This window comes from Sarcophilus harrisii, chromosome 2, assembly GCF_902635505.1.
Source record: "Sarcophilus harrisii chromosome 2, mSarHar1.11, whole genome shotgun sequence".
NCBI lineage: Eukaryota > Metazoa > Chordata > Mammalia > Dasyuromorphia > Dasyuridae > Sarcophilus > Sarcophilus harrisii.
This window is the reverse complement of record NC_045427.1, coordinates 476,773,426-476,791,397: the sequence shown is the minus strand read 5'-3', so window position 1 is coordinate 476,791,397 and position 17,972 is coordinate 476,773,426. Positions and strand designations below refer to the sequence as shown.

The 17,972-nt window shown below is 42.6% G+C and overlaps 1 protein-coding gene across 1 annotated transcript in view; it reads left to right on the top strand.

Moving 5' to 3' along the window:
• LOC100914947 (tyrosine-protein phosphatase non-receptor type substrate 1) overlaps positions 1-11,520 on the top strand; it is a 30,830-nt gene extending 19,310 nt beyond the window's left edge. The window contains exons 3-6 of the mRNA XM_012553934.3: positions 3,460-3,582; positions 5,517-5,538; positions 6,054-6,090; positions 9,952-11,520. Coding sequence (XP_012409388.1) covers positions 3,460-3,582; positions 5,517-5,538; positions 6,054-6,090; positions 9,952-10,068 — 299 coding nt within the window. The 3' untranslated portion in view covers positions 10,069-11,520. The remainder of the gene's footprint in view (positions 1-3,459; positions 3,583-5,516; positions 5,539-6,053; positions 6,091-9,951) is intronic.
• The last annotated feature ends 6,452 nt before the right edge of the window (positions 11,521-17,972 follow it).

Genomic DNA, 17,972 nt, shown 5'->3' with positions numbered 1-17,972 from the left:
AAAGAAATCATATCTAGATTCATATAAAAAATGTTCTAAACCATTATTGATTAGAGAAATATGAATTACAATAACTGGCATACTACCTCATACCTATCAGATTGACTAATATAACAAAAAAGGAAGATAAATGTTGGAATGGATGTGAGAAAACTGAGACACTAATGAACGCATTGTTGATGGAGTTGGGCATTGATCCAACCAGTCTAGAGAACAATTTGGAATTGTATCCAAAGTGCTATAAAACTGTGTATACCTGTTTTTAAAAAATATAAATTTATTTATTTTATTTTTTATTAAAGCTTTTTACAATATATATGCATAGGTAATTTTTCAACATTGACCCTTGCAAAGCCTTCTGTTCCAAATTATCCCCTTCTTCCCCCCCGCTGCCTCCCCTAGATGACAAGCAGTCCAATACATGTTAAATATGTTAAAATATATGTTAAATCCATATATATATACATATTTATACAACTATCTTTTTGCACAAGAAAATCAGATCAAGAAGGAAAAAATAAACTGGGAAAGAAAACAAAATGCAAGCAAACAACAACAGAGAGAGTGAGAATGCTATATTGTGGTTCACACTCTTTTCCCACAGTTCTCTCTCTGGGTATATAGATGCCTCTCTTCATCATTGAACAATTGGAACTGGTCTGAATCATCTCATTGTTGAAGAGAGCCACATCCATCAGAATTGATCATTGTATAATCTTGTTGTTGTCATGTATAATAATCTCCTGGTTCTGCTCATTTCACTCAGTATCAGTTCATGTAAGTCTCTCCAGGTCTCTCTGAAATTATCCTGCTGGTCATTTCTTACAGAACAATAATATTCCATAGCATTAATATGCCCAAACTGTGTATACTTTTGATCCAGCAGTTTCACTGCTACTTCTGTGTCCAAAAGAGATTTTTTTAAAAAGGAAAAAACCTCCATGTAAAAAAAGATTTAAAACAGCTCATTTTTGTGGTGGCTAAGAACTGGAAATTGAGGGGATGCCCATTATTTGAGGAACGACTGAACAATTTTCCATATGTGATTATAACGGAATGTTGTTGTGCTATAAGAAATGACCAGCAGGATTATTTCAGGAAAACCTGGAAAGACTGAATTGATGCAAAGTAAAGTGAGCAGAACCAGGAGAACATTGCATACAATAACAACAATATTATCCAATAAACTACTGTGAAAGAAAGTCTTAGCTATTCTAAGCAACACAGTGATCCAAGACAATCCCAAAGAACTCCTGATGAAACTTGTTATCTCCCTCTAGAGAAAGAATTGATGTTTAATGAATACAGACTGAAGCATGCTATTTTTCTGTTTTTCTTTGTCTTCTTGTACAAAATGAATAATGTGGCAATGTTTTATAAAACATTTATAAAATCATGTATGATTTATGTATGTACAAGCTATATCAGATTGCTCACCAACTCGAGATGATTGAGGAAGGGAAGGAAGGACTGATAAGATTTGGAACTCAAAACTTTTTTTTTTTTTAATGTTTAAAATTGTTTTAACATGGAATTGTGGAGAAAATAGGTTTTTAAATGAGGGGGTTAAGATTTAATGACCTTTCAACTCAAACCTTTAGCAGAAGAGCTACAAGAAGATAGATACCTATCCCCTACTCAAAGCTGCAAGTATTAACATTGATTTTAATTGTTTTTCTATTGTATGAAATAAATGTGCCTATGCTGTAAAAAAAAAAAAAAAAAAAAAAAAAAAAAAAAAAAAAAAAGATTTAATGACCTTTGAGGGCCTTTTCAATTCTAGATCTATGATCTTATGAAAAGTTCTAATTATACAGAAGTTATTTTTTATGTTTAGCCCAAATCTTTCCCAAACATTTCTCTCTTGGTCCTAATTCTCCAACAAATCTGTTCCCTCTCTGCCATGACAGCCCTTCAGATATCTAAAACTAATGATATTATTTGCTTCCCCAATTCACTCAGTCTTCTTTTCTTAAAGCTAAGCCCCTTCTCTCCCACCTTCTTTTTTTCCCCCACCAACTCTTCATATAGCATGGTCTGAGGCCCTTTAGCAGCTGGTGACTACCCTTCTCTGGACATGTCCCGGCTTATGAATGTCCTTCCTAAAATGTGGTATCCACAATTAGGCCTCAGATCTCTTCTGAGTGGTTCTGTTATCTCCCTGGTCCTAGAAACTAGGCTATTCAAACAGACTGACCTGATGATTGTCCCCTATCCATGATCTTCCATCCCTGACTTCTGTGGAACACACTCCCACCTCATCTCCATTTCATGAAATCCATAGCTTCCTTCCAAGCTCTGTTCAAGGGTCAGCTCCTTCAGGAAGCCCATTCTGAACTTTCTAGTTGCTACTGCCATCCCCTTGAAATAATTTTAAATATATTTGGTACTTAATGTTCTATGTAAATGCGGCTGCCTCCTCTGATAGAATTGAGGCTTCTTGAAAATAGGGGCCGTTCATCAGCCCTTTTTGTAGTGGCTAGAAACTGGAAACTGAGTGGATGCCCATCAGTTGGAGAATGGCTGAATAAATTGTGGTATATGAATATTATGGAATATTATTGTTCTGTAAGAAATGATCAACAGGATGATTTCAGAAAAGCCTGGAGAGACTTACCCGAACTGATGCTGAGTGAAATGAGCAGGACCAGGAGATCATTATATACTTCAACAACAATACTATATGATGATCAATTCTGATGGACCAGGCCATCCTCAGCAATGAGATCAACCAAATCATTTCCATTGGAGCAGGAATGAACTGAACCAGCTACGCCCAGAGAAAGAACTCTGGGAGATGACTAAAAACCATTACATTGAATTCCCAATCCCTATATTTATGCCCACCTGCATTTTTGATTTCCTTCACAAACTAATTGTACAATATTTCAGAGTCTGATTCTTTTTGTACAGCAAAATAACGTTTTGGTCATGTATACTTATTGTGTATCTAATTTATATTTTAATGTATTTAACATCTACTGGTCATCCTACCATCTTGGGGAAGGGGTGGGGGGTAAGAGGTAAAAAATTGGAACAAGAGGTTTGGCAATTGTTAATGCTGTAAAGTTACCCATACATATAACCTGTAAATAAAAGGCTATTAAATTAAAAAAAAAAATAGGGGCCGTTTTAGTTTTAATCTTTGTATTCTGAGTTAGTGCTTGACATAGGGTAGCCACTTACTGAATAAATGAATGAACATATTCATACAGTCTAAAATGGAACTGGGTCTGGGTTTCCAAAGTTATCCACAGTACACACAGTTTATCTGATTTCTTCATTTCTCACCAGGCTCTTCAGGCATTTAACACCCCAAATGTGGTCTTCACATATCAGAATGTACTCTCCTTGAGGGCAGGAATTGTCTTTCTTGTTTCCTTACACTAGCATTCAGAGGGCAGGTACCTCTGGTAATAAATGCTTGGTGACTCACTGTTTTCCTGTCTCCCATTGCAGCCGGAAGCCCAGGTTCATCACCATCATCATCATCATCAGTTGTCCTCACAGCTGCCATAGCTGTATCTCTGGTCCTAATCTTCATTCTTTTAGTACTCTGCTACTACTTCAAGAGGTCAAAAGGTAACAACTGATTTTCTAGGTTTTCAGAAGGTTTGATGTTGGGGATGAAATGTTATGAGTCAAGCTTGAGGTGAGGGGGACAGCACAGTAGGGTTGGAGATTGAGGGATTCCTCTCACCTGGGAGGATCCACCAGCTTTTGTGGGTGGAGGGACAAAACTTGTGGTTCTTTCCACATAAGGAGCTCAAGGCAGAGCAACACCTTCTTGTCTGTAACTGCATTACAGCCCTGGGGGCCAATTTACCTGCTCCAGGTCACACCTGGCAGAGGCAAGATGCCCAAGCCAAGTCTTCCTAATTCTGAGGACAATTCTATGTGCTGTGCCACCTAAACACCTACTGTCTCATTATAGAACAATGGAAAATACTAAAATTGATTCAGAGGGAGGGAGAAAAATTTGGAATTTAAAATGTTGTAAAAATGAATATTAAAAATTGTCTTTACATATAACTGGGGGGGAAATGAAGAAGAACCAGAAGAACAAGAACAAGAGAAAGAGGAAGAAGAAAGAGGAGGAAGAGAAGGAGAAAAAGAAAAACAAAGAGAAGGAGGAGAAGAGGAAGAAGATGACAAAGAAGAAAAAAGGAAAAAGAAGGAAAAAGAGAAAATGAGGAAAAGGAGGAAGAGAAGGAGGAGGAAGAAGAGGATGAAGAGGAATAGGAAGAAGAAATAGAAGGAGGAGGAGGAGGAGGAGATGAATTCTAAGATTCTAAGACCAGCTCTTCCACTCACTGCCAGTGTGATCTTGAACAAATCTCTTCAGCCTTCTAGGACTTCATAGCCTCACCTTTAAAATAAATCTGAGTTTTCAGCTATGATATTTCAGTGTCATAGTAGCAGAAATCTGCACACAATAACCCTGTGAGATGGGAATGGTTTAAGGACTATTAGTCCCATTTTACAGATGAGAAAGGGGAACCTCTTGCGAGGTGATCTTGCCCAGGCTCTCCTGGGTACTAACTGTCTAAGAGGGGACTGAACCTAGGTCTTTTTGACTTCCAAGTGACCAGCACTACCTCTCCTCTGCCACTCTCGTGTCTAGATAAAAGAACAAAACCTCATCTGGAATGCCATCTGGCAGGAACACATAGAACATAGAATGGAAGACCTGAAGCTCATCTAGTCAGACTCGCTCATTTTACAAAAAAAGGGAAGCCAAGGCCCCAGGGCAGTCCTAAAACTTGGGCCAGCTCTTGGGTTCCCTTGTGCAGGACTCTTTCCTAAAAGAAGGGAGGGGTCCATGAAGCAGCTGGGTGGTGAGGAGGATGGACCTCTGAATTTGGGAGTTGAGAAGATCTGAGTTAAATCCAGATACTCTTGCCCTCAGTTTTCTCATCTGTAAAATGAAGATGATAAAAGCACCTAATTCCCAGGATATGTTGTGAGAATCAAGTGAGACACTACCTGTAAAGTGCTTTGCAAGTAGAGTCTTAAAGTGCTATTATCATGTGGGAGTTGGGGGGAAATCCCATTGTGTATTCTTCCTTAGACTTCCACCCCCGGGATGTATAAATACACACCTGTGTATTTCACACCTGGTATTCCACACCTGTGGAATCAGCAGCGTCCAAGATTCTGAGGAAGGAGAGCAGTTATGGAGAATAGTACGGCCTGGGATGGGTGGGGAGGATGTATGTGGTGGAAAGTAAATCTTTAGTTAGAGAACTGGTCTTCATTCTGGATGTGGGGGATTAATAAGTGTAGATGAGTGCTGGGTATTTCTGGCTTTCTTTTAGTACTTATTGGGGGTGCCTACCTGCAGGCTCCCAGAGTCCTTGCCCAAGATTCTCCTTATCAGTGCTCGGAGCTGCAGGAGTCTCCAAAGCTGGGCCCATCATCCACCAGCACATCTTGCCATTCCCAAGGGCTCTAAATCATACTAGCACTGGCCTGGGCCCAAAGTCTAACATTATCTCTTTTTTTTTTCCATCTAGGTCCAAGCCCATGTTTGGCCAGGTTTGTATGGATGTGTTGGATGCTGCCCCACCCCAAAAGAGACTTTACTTTCTCCTTTACTCTTCCCAGGAGAAAGTTTCTTCCACTGGGCCCAGATAATTTCCCAATACATTTCCCCAAATCCTAGAACCAAGGCTCCAATACCCCTAGCCCAGATACATGCTCCTCTAGGCTCTATCTTCAAAAAGTCCAGTCCTGTGTGGCAAAGGTGGAGAGGGGGAATTCATACGTTATCACTGTATCTCCTCATTTTCAAGAGCAGACCAAGCTTTAACCTTTTACTCAAACCTTGGAGGGAGGTATCTGTCCCTGGGAGCAAAAGAGCAAAGTCAGAAAACATCCCCACTTTAAATTATGTAACATTCAGAGATGACTCGGGGCTCTTGTCACTGTACATTACTGTTTCACATACCACAAGATGCAATAACTTTCCCTGGTGCCCCCTCAAGTGTGGCAGGTCAGGAAAACCAACCATATTTTGGTCTTGGCGGCATCTTCTTTCTTTTTTCTTTTAGGTTAAAAGCCTCAAAGACGAATCAGTCACAGAAAGAGGTAAGGGCTTGATTGGACTACCCCTTGAAAGGCATGGATGGCATCAATCACTAAGCAACTACTGAGCCTAATTTTGTACTAAATATTCTTAGGGAAGAGGATAGAGAGGAATTAGGAGACATAGTCTCTTCCCTCAGGGAATTTCAAGTTCAATTCAGAAGAACAAGAACATATATACATACTTGTCTGGTAAGGTTTAGAATATTTATTAAACAACAGGCTTCAGAAGTTATAGAGTTTAATTCAGGATGAAATTAGAGATAGATAAGGTATAATCAGGGAAATCTTTCTGGAAGAAACAGGATACGAGAGAGGAAAAATACAATTAGGTTAAAGGAAGAAGTTCTTGAGTCGACTATGAAAAAGAATGTGTCATAGACCAATATGTCACAGACTAGAATAAATGCCATAGATTAGAATGTCAGGACTAGGAGGGATCTTTAAAACACAGACTATCAGCAATAAAAGGAATTCTGACTTAGTTCAAGTTTCTCATTTTTCAGTTGAATGAACTAAGTCCCAGAAAGAAATGACTTCCCTAGTACTCCACCACCAATTAAATGATCCCTTCCAGCCCTGTTAGAGTCTATGATATTAGCTGGATTCCCAGTGAGTTCACATACACACATGTGTATGTATGCATGTATATCCTTCCCTACTTTTTCACATAAGTCTATCTCCTACTCCACCTCAAAAACTCACTGCCTGCAGAAAAATCTTCCCTGAAAATCCTAATAATTTTTAAGGATTAGTGCTTTTGATCAGAACTTAATACTGCCTGACTACTCAGCTGTTTAACTGGATTTGAATATTCATCACTTAGTGATTGTATACACTTGTATATAATTTTTGATTGTATATAGTTATTGATCATACTGGAAACTTTGAACACTGAATCAGGAGTCAGCAGATCTGGGCAGAAATCTGGATTCTGCCACTGAGTCACTGTATTACTTGAGTTAAGTCTTTCTCTAGCGAGGCTTCTGTTTACCCCTCTGTAAAATTAAAGTATTAGACTAGGGGGTCGCTAAGGTTCCTTTCAGATACGGGATTCTATACATTTCAGCCCTAAATGTTCTAATCCTCTTAAACGCAGTAACAGCTACCCGAGGATTCATAGCAGGACAGTCACTCCCTTTTCCCAGCTCAATCTATTGACTAGTATTGGGACTGTTCCTCCCAACTGCTTTACCATCTTCAGAAATGGTGGGGGAAGAGTAATGCAATGCTCCCAGGAGGAGAGAAGGGAATGGGGGAGGGGGAAAGGCGGCTCCGTTGGTAAGTACCTTCCCCATCTCTTCCTCTGGACTGAAGGTACCATGGTGACGGGTGCCATGGAAACTGGCAAGCTGGAGGGAGGCCAGGGTATCCCACAGTGACAATCAGCAACCCACGTGCAGTGGTGCTGACCTCCCAGGGGTCCTGCCCAGAGCCCTTGAGCCTGCTCAGAGGCCAAGCCCATCACTGTTCCTAGAGACCTTGCCTAACAGGGGTCCTTTGACGACTGATCACATGGATTTCCCATTGGTCAGACTCAGCCGTGGACGTAGAAAAGGGAAGAATCTTTTTCAGAGGGATTGCTGAGTTGGGAGCTAACTGAAAGGAATCACAAAATGCGAAAAGTGGGAGGACCCTTAGTGCAATAAAATATCAGAGCCAGAGGTGACCTTGTTGTTTTATCCATTAGTCCTTTCAGACTCTTTGGGATCCTGCCTGGGGTTTTCTTGGCAAAGATATTAGAGTGCTTTTCCATTTCCTGCTCCAGCTCATTTGACAGAGGAGGAAACCGAGGCAGAGTTAAGTGACATGTCCAGGGTCACACAGCTAGTAGGTATCTAAGGCCATATTTGAATTCAGGCCTGGAACTCTATCCACTGTACCACCTACCTGCTCTTAGAGATAATTTTAAAGACCATATAGTCTAGCTCTTTCTTTTATATATTTATTACTTATCAATAGATTGATTTTTACAGGTGAGGAAATGAGACCCTAGATAAGGAAAGTGCCCATCCAAGTTCACTCTGCGTAGCATTGGCAATAAGGACCTGAGCCCAGAGCTCCAGACTACCAGTCTGTGTTTCATTCTACTAGGAGAAGGGGCCCAACTTCCCTGCTGCTACCCACCTAATCTGCCCCCTTCCCTCTTTCTTCCTCCTTCCTCCTGTTTCCTTAGGCGACTTGCTTAATTATTCCTTGTGAGCCCTCCAGGGCAGAGTCCAGATGTGGCTTCCATGACTTGGGTTATGCCCAGCAGGAATCCAGGGGATCTGAGGCTTACCTCCCCAGGAATGTCCGGCCCGGCAGGGCTAGTGATTAAATTCATCCCAAAGGCCTGAAAACACCCGGATCCCCCGGTGTTTGGTTTAGTGCCAGGGTGCCACCTGTGGCCACCGAGAAATCCGGCCGCTTCCATTCAGGCTATTTTCAGTGACATCCTTCAGCAACCTCAATAGAAGCTTTGAATGGTCTTCTGGGGAGCCTGGGCTTTAGGAATGACTTTTACCCAGCCTCTGTCAATGGCTCCGCAGGCCTGGAGCCTCCTAGATCACAGGACTTGGAGCCGGAAGGGACCTTAGATCACCAATTCCGCTGTCGCCTTTTCCAAAGGAAGAATTATTGTTCCCTGTCATAGAGGCGGCAGATGAGCCGCTACAGGCTTCGCCGCCTGGCCCCCAGCTCACCTTTTAGCCTCATTAGCGCTGCTCTGTCCTGCTTTACAAGGGCGGCCGCCGGCTCCCTCACAGGTGCTCCCTCTGTCCCGTGCCTACAGCCCACCATCCCGCACGGCCGGCCACGTGACCCTCCTGCACTTTGCAGAGACCCTTCCTAGCTCTGAGCCTCGGCCCGACTCCCTGTGCCCCCCCCTCAGAGCGGCCTGAAGTCACTTTGCCTTGATCATAGAGGGGTGAGATGGTGGTCCCTAATAGAGCGTCAGCTCCCTGCGGACAGGGGCCGCTTCCTTTATCCCCCAGCCCCAGGACGGAGGGCTGTCTGCGTCGGCTGCCACTTGCTGATTGATTATATGGTGCCTCAGAGAGAGAATATTGGTTAATTCACCCTCTGAGGAGAGCACGGACTCCCTCATGAGCCTCATCCCACACAGTGAAAGTCTGCGACTTGTAGCCTGGGACAGAGCAGTTCCATGGACCTTTCTTCTGTGAGAAAGTGGTCTTAGGCCCATTCCAGCCCCTTCCAGCTCTAATCCTTAGGCTCTGTGCTTTTGGGAGGTGGCTAAGCCCCATGGAAGGGCAGGGTCAGGGCTCCGGTCCCAGTTTGCCTAAGGGCCAATCAGGAAGCTGCCGTGGGATGGAGGGCTTGACCGTGGGGGTCCACAGTAGTTTGTGTCTTCCATCAGAAGAAGGAAAGCCTGAGCCCTTGGGGGAGGGGGGGGGGAGGGAGGAGAGGAACAAAGGAGGAGACATGAGTGGGCCATGGGGCTGCCGGCTGAGACCAGACACAGCTTCAGAGCCATCTTTGGGGAAGGCAGGTGTGGGAACCAAATCAGGGAGAGAGGCAGGCTTGTTCTGGGGTTCTTCTGAAACCGGGAATGCGTCACCCCTTCTTCCCACCCTGGCCCAGACGTGGGACCCAGAATGCCCAGAGCCAGCTGAGGGCCGGCACAGAGGCAAAGTGGGGGAAACACTGGAACCTGGGTTCAAATGCTGCATTAACTTCTCTAAGTCGGGACCATTTCCTGCCATGCTCAAGGTCACCCTTGGCATGCCCTGAGCAGAAGTCCCCCTTGGCTTCCTCCCTCCCCTACCTTACCCACAGAGATTTTAGCTTCATGAGTGAAGGCTCCTAGTTCCTCCTCCCCTTCCCTGAACCTCCTGACAAAGCCTCCTTTCTCTGCCCTTCCAGCCCTCGAAGAACAAAGAGATCGTATATGCGGATCTCCACCTTAGGAAAGACCACCCTCCGAGGAGCCCAGTCCCGGAGCCCGGTCTCCGCTCCGAGTATGCTACTATCCACATCTAGTAACTAGGTGCAGCGGAAGCAGCCCTGAGGAGGACGGAAAGAAGGGCTTTCAGGAAACCCTGAGGACTCTCCGGCTCCCGTCCGAAAGCTGGTGATTCTTTCAGCAACCTGAAAAAAGAGCCACGGCGACCCGTGAGCACTAGGACACTCACTGGGGCAGGACAAGCTGTGGACCAGGCCCAATTACTAGTATCAGGGACTTCATCCCCTTCTCTGGTCCCAATTTCCTCATCTGTAAAATGGGATAATAACTCCTCAATTTCTTACCTCACAAAGCTCAAATGAGATAACAAGAATCCTTTGTCACCTATAAAGCCCTATATCAACAATGACTCTCCCTTCTGGAAAAAGATGTATTAGTGCTGACCTGGGAGTCGCTCCTCAACTTCCAGCAGGCACTGAATATGATGTTCCTCTTATTTAATGGGAGTACCAGATCTCCTCGGATCTTTTGGCCCTGGACTAGAACCGTGGTGTCCAGCTTGCCACTAAGCCGTGCAGAAGGATCCCTGCTGGCTGCATATTTACTTAGTTTTAAAATGTAATGTTATCTTTGTTTTATTGTATTTTTGTTTAGTTGGTTAAATATTTCACAATTACATTTTTCATCTGCTTCAGGCCACCCTAGGAGGTGAAACCTCTGGCTGAGGTCCCTGAAATGACACCAAAAATGCTCTTGGGTATTGCTCTAGGAAGAGAAATGCTTGGTAGAGGTTGGCAGGATAGAGACAAGAGGGGAATTCTTAGCTCAATAATGAATTTGCCAGTCTAGCACCCGGTTGAACTATTGAGCACAAATGATCCATAGGCCAACAGGGGAATCCCTAGGCAACATACAAAACTATCAATAATAAATTCTACATGGAAACAATTGAGTCTTTAACAACAATCCCAAATATATAAAACAACCAGAGGCAGTCTGGTGTAGTGGATAGAAAGCTAGCTTCAAAGCCAGAAAAATGTGGATTCAAGTCCCATCTCCACCACATATTTGGCTGTGTCTTCTAATTCTCTAGGAGAGTACAATCATTAGTCAATAAATAAGCATTTATTGAGTGTCTATTGGGTGCCCAGCTTTGTAGGGGATAAAGGAAAGGAAAAGACGTCTGACTTCTAAGGGGTTCTGGACATTCCTCTAAAACTATTATCAACTTTATTTATTACTATTATTTTTTTTTCTCAACAGTATTTTACTTTTCCAATTATATGTGAAGATAGTTTACAACATTCATTTTTTGCCAGATTTGGGGTTCCATTTTTTTCTCCCTCCCCAAGAAAACAAACAATCTGATATAGGTTACGTACGTACAATCAAGTTAAACATATTTCCATATTAGTCATGTTGTCTCACCACTATTTTTATCTGCTTTCGGTCAAAGGAGCTCCCCCCGAGAACACAATGATATGGCTTGTTTAAAAAGTAAATAAATAAAGCATGTAAGAAATCCCATAGACTGGCTGTAGGTTACTTTTCTTAAGTCCAGGTGGGCATTCCTGGATGGCATCCACAGCGGGCATGAGGAGTTGGGGGAGAAAGTGAGAGCAGGGAAGAACTACAAAGCCAGATCTTTGCTAGTCAGGACACTGGTCAGATCAGCTTTAGGTCAGCAAGCAAGGCCAGGAGGGAGTCCTATAACTCCCCTGTGAGGGAAGAAAAAATTATCAGACCCCTTCAGAGCTGCAAGGTCAAAGAGAAACAGCAGAAGGGAAGGTCAGACTCTAGAACCTGCTAGGTCCCATCGTTGTGGTCTGGTCCTCATATAGTGCCATTGGAAGTTCTTCCAGCAGACGTCAGGTCAGGAGGGAGAGTGACCCCCATTTAATGAACAGAACTATCTCCTTCCCCATGGACCCCTGAGGTATCCATGATAGATTTCAGGAGGTCTGTAAACTTAGATAAGATAAAAAATCCTATGTCTTTATTTCAATATAACTGGTTTCCTTTATAATCCTATATATTTTATTTTATGCATTTTAAAACTGTTATTCTGAGGAATCTTACATGCCTAAAATCAAATGCATTAAGATTATAAAGCAAAACAGTTTGAGGGATCCATGGGCTTCACCAAACAATCAAAAGTATCCCTAAGTCAAAAAAGATTAAGAATCCCTGGGCTATCGTCTTGAATCAAAATAATCCTGCCCTGTGTCTCTGCTAGAAAGGTGTCCCTGAATCGGTGACCCATGAAGAAATATTCCTGTGCTGACCAGGTAGGAGAAAGACAGGCTCTTTACTGCCTCCCTCCTTGTTTACCCAGCCAGATGGGTCTAGCTGTTAACTATGACATGGAAAGGGACAGTGGAACCAAGGACACCTGGGAACACTCCCCATTTGTGAATCATTGATATCCATCATCGGGCCCACCTCGGTACCAAATGCAAAGGGGGGGGGTGGGGGGAGGTTAGTGTCCTTAGCCCAAGGACAGAAATCTTCCCTGAACAGGGAAAGATGTGGTCATGACCCCTTCCCAAGGAAATTGCTTTTTAAGAGAGATCAAGGAGGACTTCAAAGGAATAACTTGATAATAGTGCAATGAAGCATAGTAAAAATATCACTGGGTTCAAATTCCTTCTCTGATGCTACTTAAGTAACATTAGAAAAATCACTCTCTGGGTCTCAGTTTTTTCAACTGTAAAATGGGATTCAGATGGACTAATTGGCCTCTGAAATCCCTTTCAGTTCCAAATCTATGATCCCATAAGTAGGCCCTGGAGCTTCTTTTCACCTTCTATGAGGGGCAAGAGACTTTAAACATTTTTCTTTCCCCACTCACTGGTTACTCAAAGGAGGGTTTTATTATTAAATAATAATCTACTAGAAAGAAAAGCCTTATTTCCATGTTTCTGGGATCTATTCATACTTTTAACTTTCAAAGGGCAATTTGCTAGTACATGTGATAAAAAATAAATTGGGGTCAGGCGGTCCAATCCTTGTATGAAAACTCCATTCATATGGATCAATCAAGCAATAAATATTAGTTTTTGTATCAGGTACTACTATGTGTCATGCACTGTGCTAAATGCTGGGGATATAAAGAGACAAAAGCCGGTCCCTGCCCTTGAGGAGTTTACAAACCAGGGGGAGGCAGCAGAATAGCACATATGTACAAACAAGCTCTCTGTCTCTGTCTATCTGTCTCTATATAAGAACCTAGTTAAAGGAGAGAAGGCATTAGAATTAATAGGGGTTGGGAAAGGCTTATAAAAATGAAACTTTAGTTGGGGACTTAAAGGAAGTCAAGGAGGTAAGTAGGACTTTGTTATGGTCACAAGAAAAGTGGATGAGTTTGGATAACTCAAAGCTCCCTATTCCTACTCATTAAAAAACTAACTTTAAGTATACATCTTATTCAGACAGTGGGGCCCCATTCTAATTCTCTAAAAAGTCAATCAATAAATAAGCATTATTTATTAATAAATAATATTATTTATTGCTTATTGTGTACCCAGTCCTATAGGGGATACAAAAAAGGAAAAGACATGGATTTTGCCCTCAATAACTTCACAGTCTAATTGGGAAATAATATTTACATACTTGAAGCAAAAATCAGAAAAACAAAAAGCAAGCCCTTAATTTTAGGCCAAGCCCTGTCATGCACTTGACTGAGGTGCCCTTTCTCTTCTCTTAACCTTAAAAAATCACCATTTATAAAAATGGAAGGGTTAGAATAAATGGTTCTTTCCAGCTCTAACTGGGAGACCATATTGCCTAATAAAAAGAGTATGACCTGGAATTATAAGGACCTGGGATAGAGTAACTAGAGTACTAAATACAACTCTGGGCAAGTCAACTTTCCTGAGACTTGGTTTTCTCATCTGTAAAACAGTGAGTGGAAATTCTTGTACTCCCTATCTCCAGGGGCTGTTCCAAGGAAAACATTTTGTAAAAACCTTAATCAATCATTCACTTCACAAGTAGTTATTAAGACCTACTATAGTCAGGCACTGTGCTAGACACTGGGAATACATGCACAAAGAATGAAGTAATCCCCACTCAAAGTGAGCTCACATTCTTAAAATGCTAAAAAAAAATTTTTTTAAAAAGTGAGCTGTGATGATGAGGTGCGCAAGAGTCCACAGAGCAAAATGGCTTAGCCAAAACTCAACCTATAATCTGCTTCCATTACATCTTATTCCCCTCCCTGCTGAGGTTATCTATTTATGACCTTATCCATCCTTTCCACAATGGCCTTCCAGAAACAATGACCCCCTGAAGAATAATACATTTTATTTTTATTTCACTATGTATTTCAATGTGTATTAAACACCTACTTCAGGCAGAGCTCTATGCTGGGAATCAGAAAACATGCAAAATTTAGGTAAAACATCACTGGCCCTCATGCTATAGTGGGAGGGTGATATAGCACTACATGATAAGAACACCAGAGAGGTGAAAGAGAAATGCTCTGTGAGGCAAAAATGATGACAAAAGTCATCACTGAAATAAGCAAGAATTGCAAAATATACTGAAGGGGCCAGGGTTTCTCAAATTGCACCATGAAGCAAGCTGAGCACTTTTTTCATGCACAGAACCAGTCTTGCTGGGGAATAGTAATCATACTGGAGTTGAGGATGGAGGGAATGGGTCCCATTTTTCTAAAACTTTAGATGGTCCAAAGTACTTTACAGCCTTGTGAGGCAGGTATAATGAGCATTATTGCCCCCATTTTACAGATGACATTACTGAGGCCGAGGGAGTTTGAATAACTGGGCTCCGTTCTCAAGTCCATTGCTCTTTTCTTACCAGACTATGTCATCCTCACTTTACAGGGCTACTGAGGGGCAGAGAGAGCTAAGTGGCCAACTACTTAGACAGTTGCTGCAGAGCTGGGATCACAATGGCCTCAGATCTGCCCCAGGTTACAAAAAGTGAGCTGAGAATAGAACCCAGGTGGTCCAGTGGATGGAGCACCGGGCCTGGAGGCAGGAAGTCTCATCTCCCTAAATTCAAATCTGGTGTCAGACTCTTATGAGCCCTGTGACCCTGGACAAGTCACTTAACTCTCTGCCTCAATTTCCTCATCTGTATAAAGAGCTAGAGAAGGAAATGGTGAACTACTCCAGGATCTCTGCTGAGAACACCCCTCATGGGGTCACAAAGATCCAGGTACCGAAGGAGAGCACACAGACTCTGGTGGGCTCCATGTCAGAGCGGCCCATTTGCCGATGTCTGTGACACTGCGGCACGAGTCCGGATCAGGCAGAGCTTCCCAGAGTCGGCCCCTTCTGCCCACTTCCCTGAGCCCAGTCTAGGGCTGCTCAAAAGCAGAAGTCTGGCTCCCCGAGACAGGGCCCTTCCTGAGAGACAGACATCCTTCCTGAAGGTCAGAAGAAAGGGGCAGGTTGTCTCTCCAATGCATGAGGGATGTACCAGCTTCCTCCCTTGAAAAATCCCTTCCACTTTCCACCAGGGCCATTCCCCAGTCACTAAGCGGCGGTTGCCAGGTAAAGACTTCCCGAGAACAGATTGATTTCCAAGGGCAGCTGAGAAAAGTCGTATTAAATGTGCAAATTGCTGTAGCAGCCCCCTTGATGAGCCCACGTGAGGCAGCCTCCTGCTCAGTGAAGATGAAACACATCTATGTGCTCTCTGACAAAGAGAAGGCTGCTGATCGTGAGGATGCTTGATATGACCAGCCCAGAACCGTGCTCCAGTGCCTGGGGAGCCCTGGCTGCAGCACAGCCCACTCCCCTTCCCCTCCAGGGTGTGGTGCTGAGGTGGGAAGGTCACTGCTCACTGCCCCCCAATCCCACTCCTCCCCAGCCCTCTTTTCCACTTGGTTCCTCTTCTAAACAATGAACCTTTCCAGGAAGCTTGAGCAAGGCAGCATAAAGTTCCTGGTGCTTCAGGGAGGATCTCAAATTGATTTCCTGATTCCAAGAAGTTCCCCACCGAAACGTCTTCATTTCTATTTGTGACCCTACTTTTCTCCTCATTCCTTTTCTCCCATTCTAATACCCAGAGAAGACCAAAAGCACTTATCCAACTCATCCCTTAGCTGTGTTACACCAAACAAGTCACTTCATAGAATATAAAATATGCTAAATCTAGATTCATTGATTAAGTATTCATTAAATTTCCTTAATTGTTAAATGAGGGAGTTCCACAGGATTTCCTCCAAAGTTCTATGATCCCTTCCCAATAAAACTATGATCTGTGAAATGGGGGTGATCATTCTTGTACTACTCTACAGAGCTATTAGGAGGAAATGAATCACTTTGTAAATGGAAGCATGCTACATAAGAACCAACTATTATGAATCCCAAATTGTCCCGCTTCAGATCTTCCTGCCCCTTCCACTGTGCTCTTTGGACTGTCACCTCCATAATTAACAAACTCATTTTGATCTTGCTCCTTTTCTTCTCTCACATCTTCCACCTTCAGAACTCAATGACATGTGGTTACCTCTGAACAATACCACATCTCTGGACACCTGATTACATGTTCACTCTATCTCCTGCTTCACTGGTCCTAGTGGAAGAGCTGGAAATGACTTTATTTGATCATAATTGTTTTTAATTCCACCTCTCCCTCTGTCTTACAGCCTTTAACCCTATTCTTTCTCCTCATTATGACCACCAGTCCTTCTCTCCCTAACTCCTTTCCCATGCCATCACCCCTGCACTAGCTCTATTCCCCTTCCTTCCCTATCTTAGTCTTTTGTGAACTCTTTCAGCTCTACCTTCTCTTCCATATTTAAAGTCCTTGCCTGATCAAGCCTTGACAGCCACCATCTTCACTCCTACTCTAATTAGACTTGTAAGCTGTTTGAGGGCAGACTTTTTTCCTTTATTTTTTTTAAAACTTACCCGCATTTAGCAAAGTGACAGGCACATAGTGAGTGCTTAATAAATGCTTATTGATTTGGCTTGTTAAAATGACTTCATATGCTGAATGGTCACAAAATTATTCTGCCTCTGTCTACTGAAAATTTCTATTATATAAACTTAATTGGTCTTTCACTGCAGCAAGGCAGTCCTTTTATACCTCCCTAATTCATTACCTATCCAACTCACCACAATGGCTATTACAAACTTTTTCTTGACATTCTTTCCCCTACACTTTTAGCTGAGGACCTCACCTGATACCTCAATGAAAAAAAATGAAATCATTTACTAATGCTTCTCTCTTCTTTCCTCCTCACCTCATATCACTCAGATTTCTTCCTTTGATACCTTCTACAATTCTTTCTCCCATGAAGAAGTAGCTCTTCTCCTTGCCAAGGCTAACCCCTGACATGAATCCTTCCTTCATCAAGTTATTCTTTCTTCTTCTGTAGATTGCTCTTCCTATTATCTCCAGTCTCTCTGTAATCCTCAATCTCTCCTTAATTACTGACTCTGCTGCTATAAATAGGTTCATATCTTCCTCATCCTTAAAAAATTAATTAAAAACTTTACACGATCCTATCATCCTTTCTAGCTATCATCCTGTCTCTTCCCTTTCTTGACTAAGTTACTTGATAAACTCATCAACACTTGCTCTGTCTACTTCTCCATTCTAAACTCTCCACAATCTGTCAGGTAGTCAACCAACATTTATTAAGTACCTATTTTGTTCCAGTCACTATACTAAATGCTGGTAATAAAAGTAAAAAATAATCTTGGCTTATGTAATGTATAATTACAGTGTAATGGGAAAGACAAAATACAAACATACAAATAAGCTCCATACAAGAGAAATGAGAAATAATTAACTCAGGGAAAGCATTAAGATTAGGACTGGAAAAGGTTTCTTATAGAAGGTGGGATTTTAGCTGAGACTTGAAAGAAGCCAGGAAAGTCAAGAGTCAGAGATGAAGAAGGAGAGAATTCCAGCCATGAAGGACAGACAGTAAGAAGGCTTCGAATTGGGATTATTTATTCAAGGAACAATAAGGAGGCCATTGTCCCTAGATTGGGAA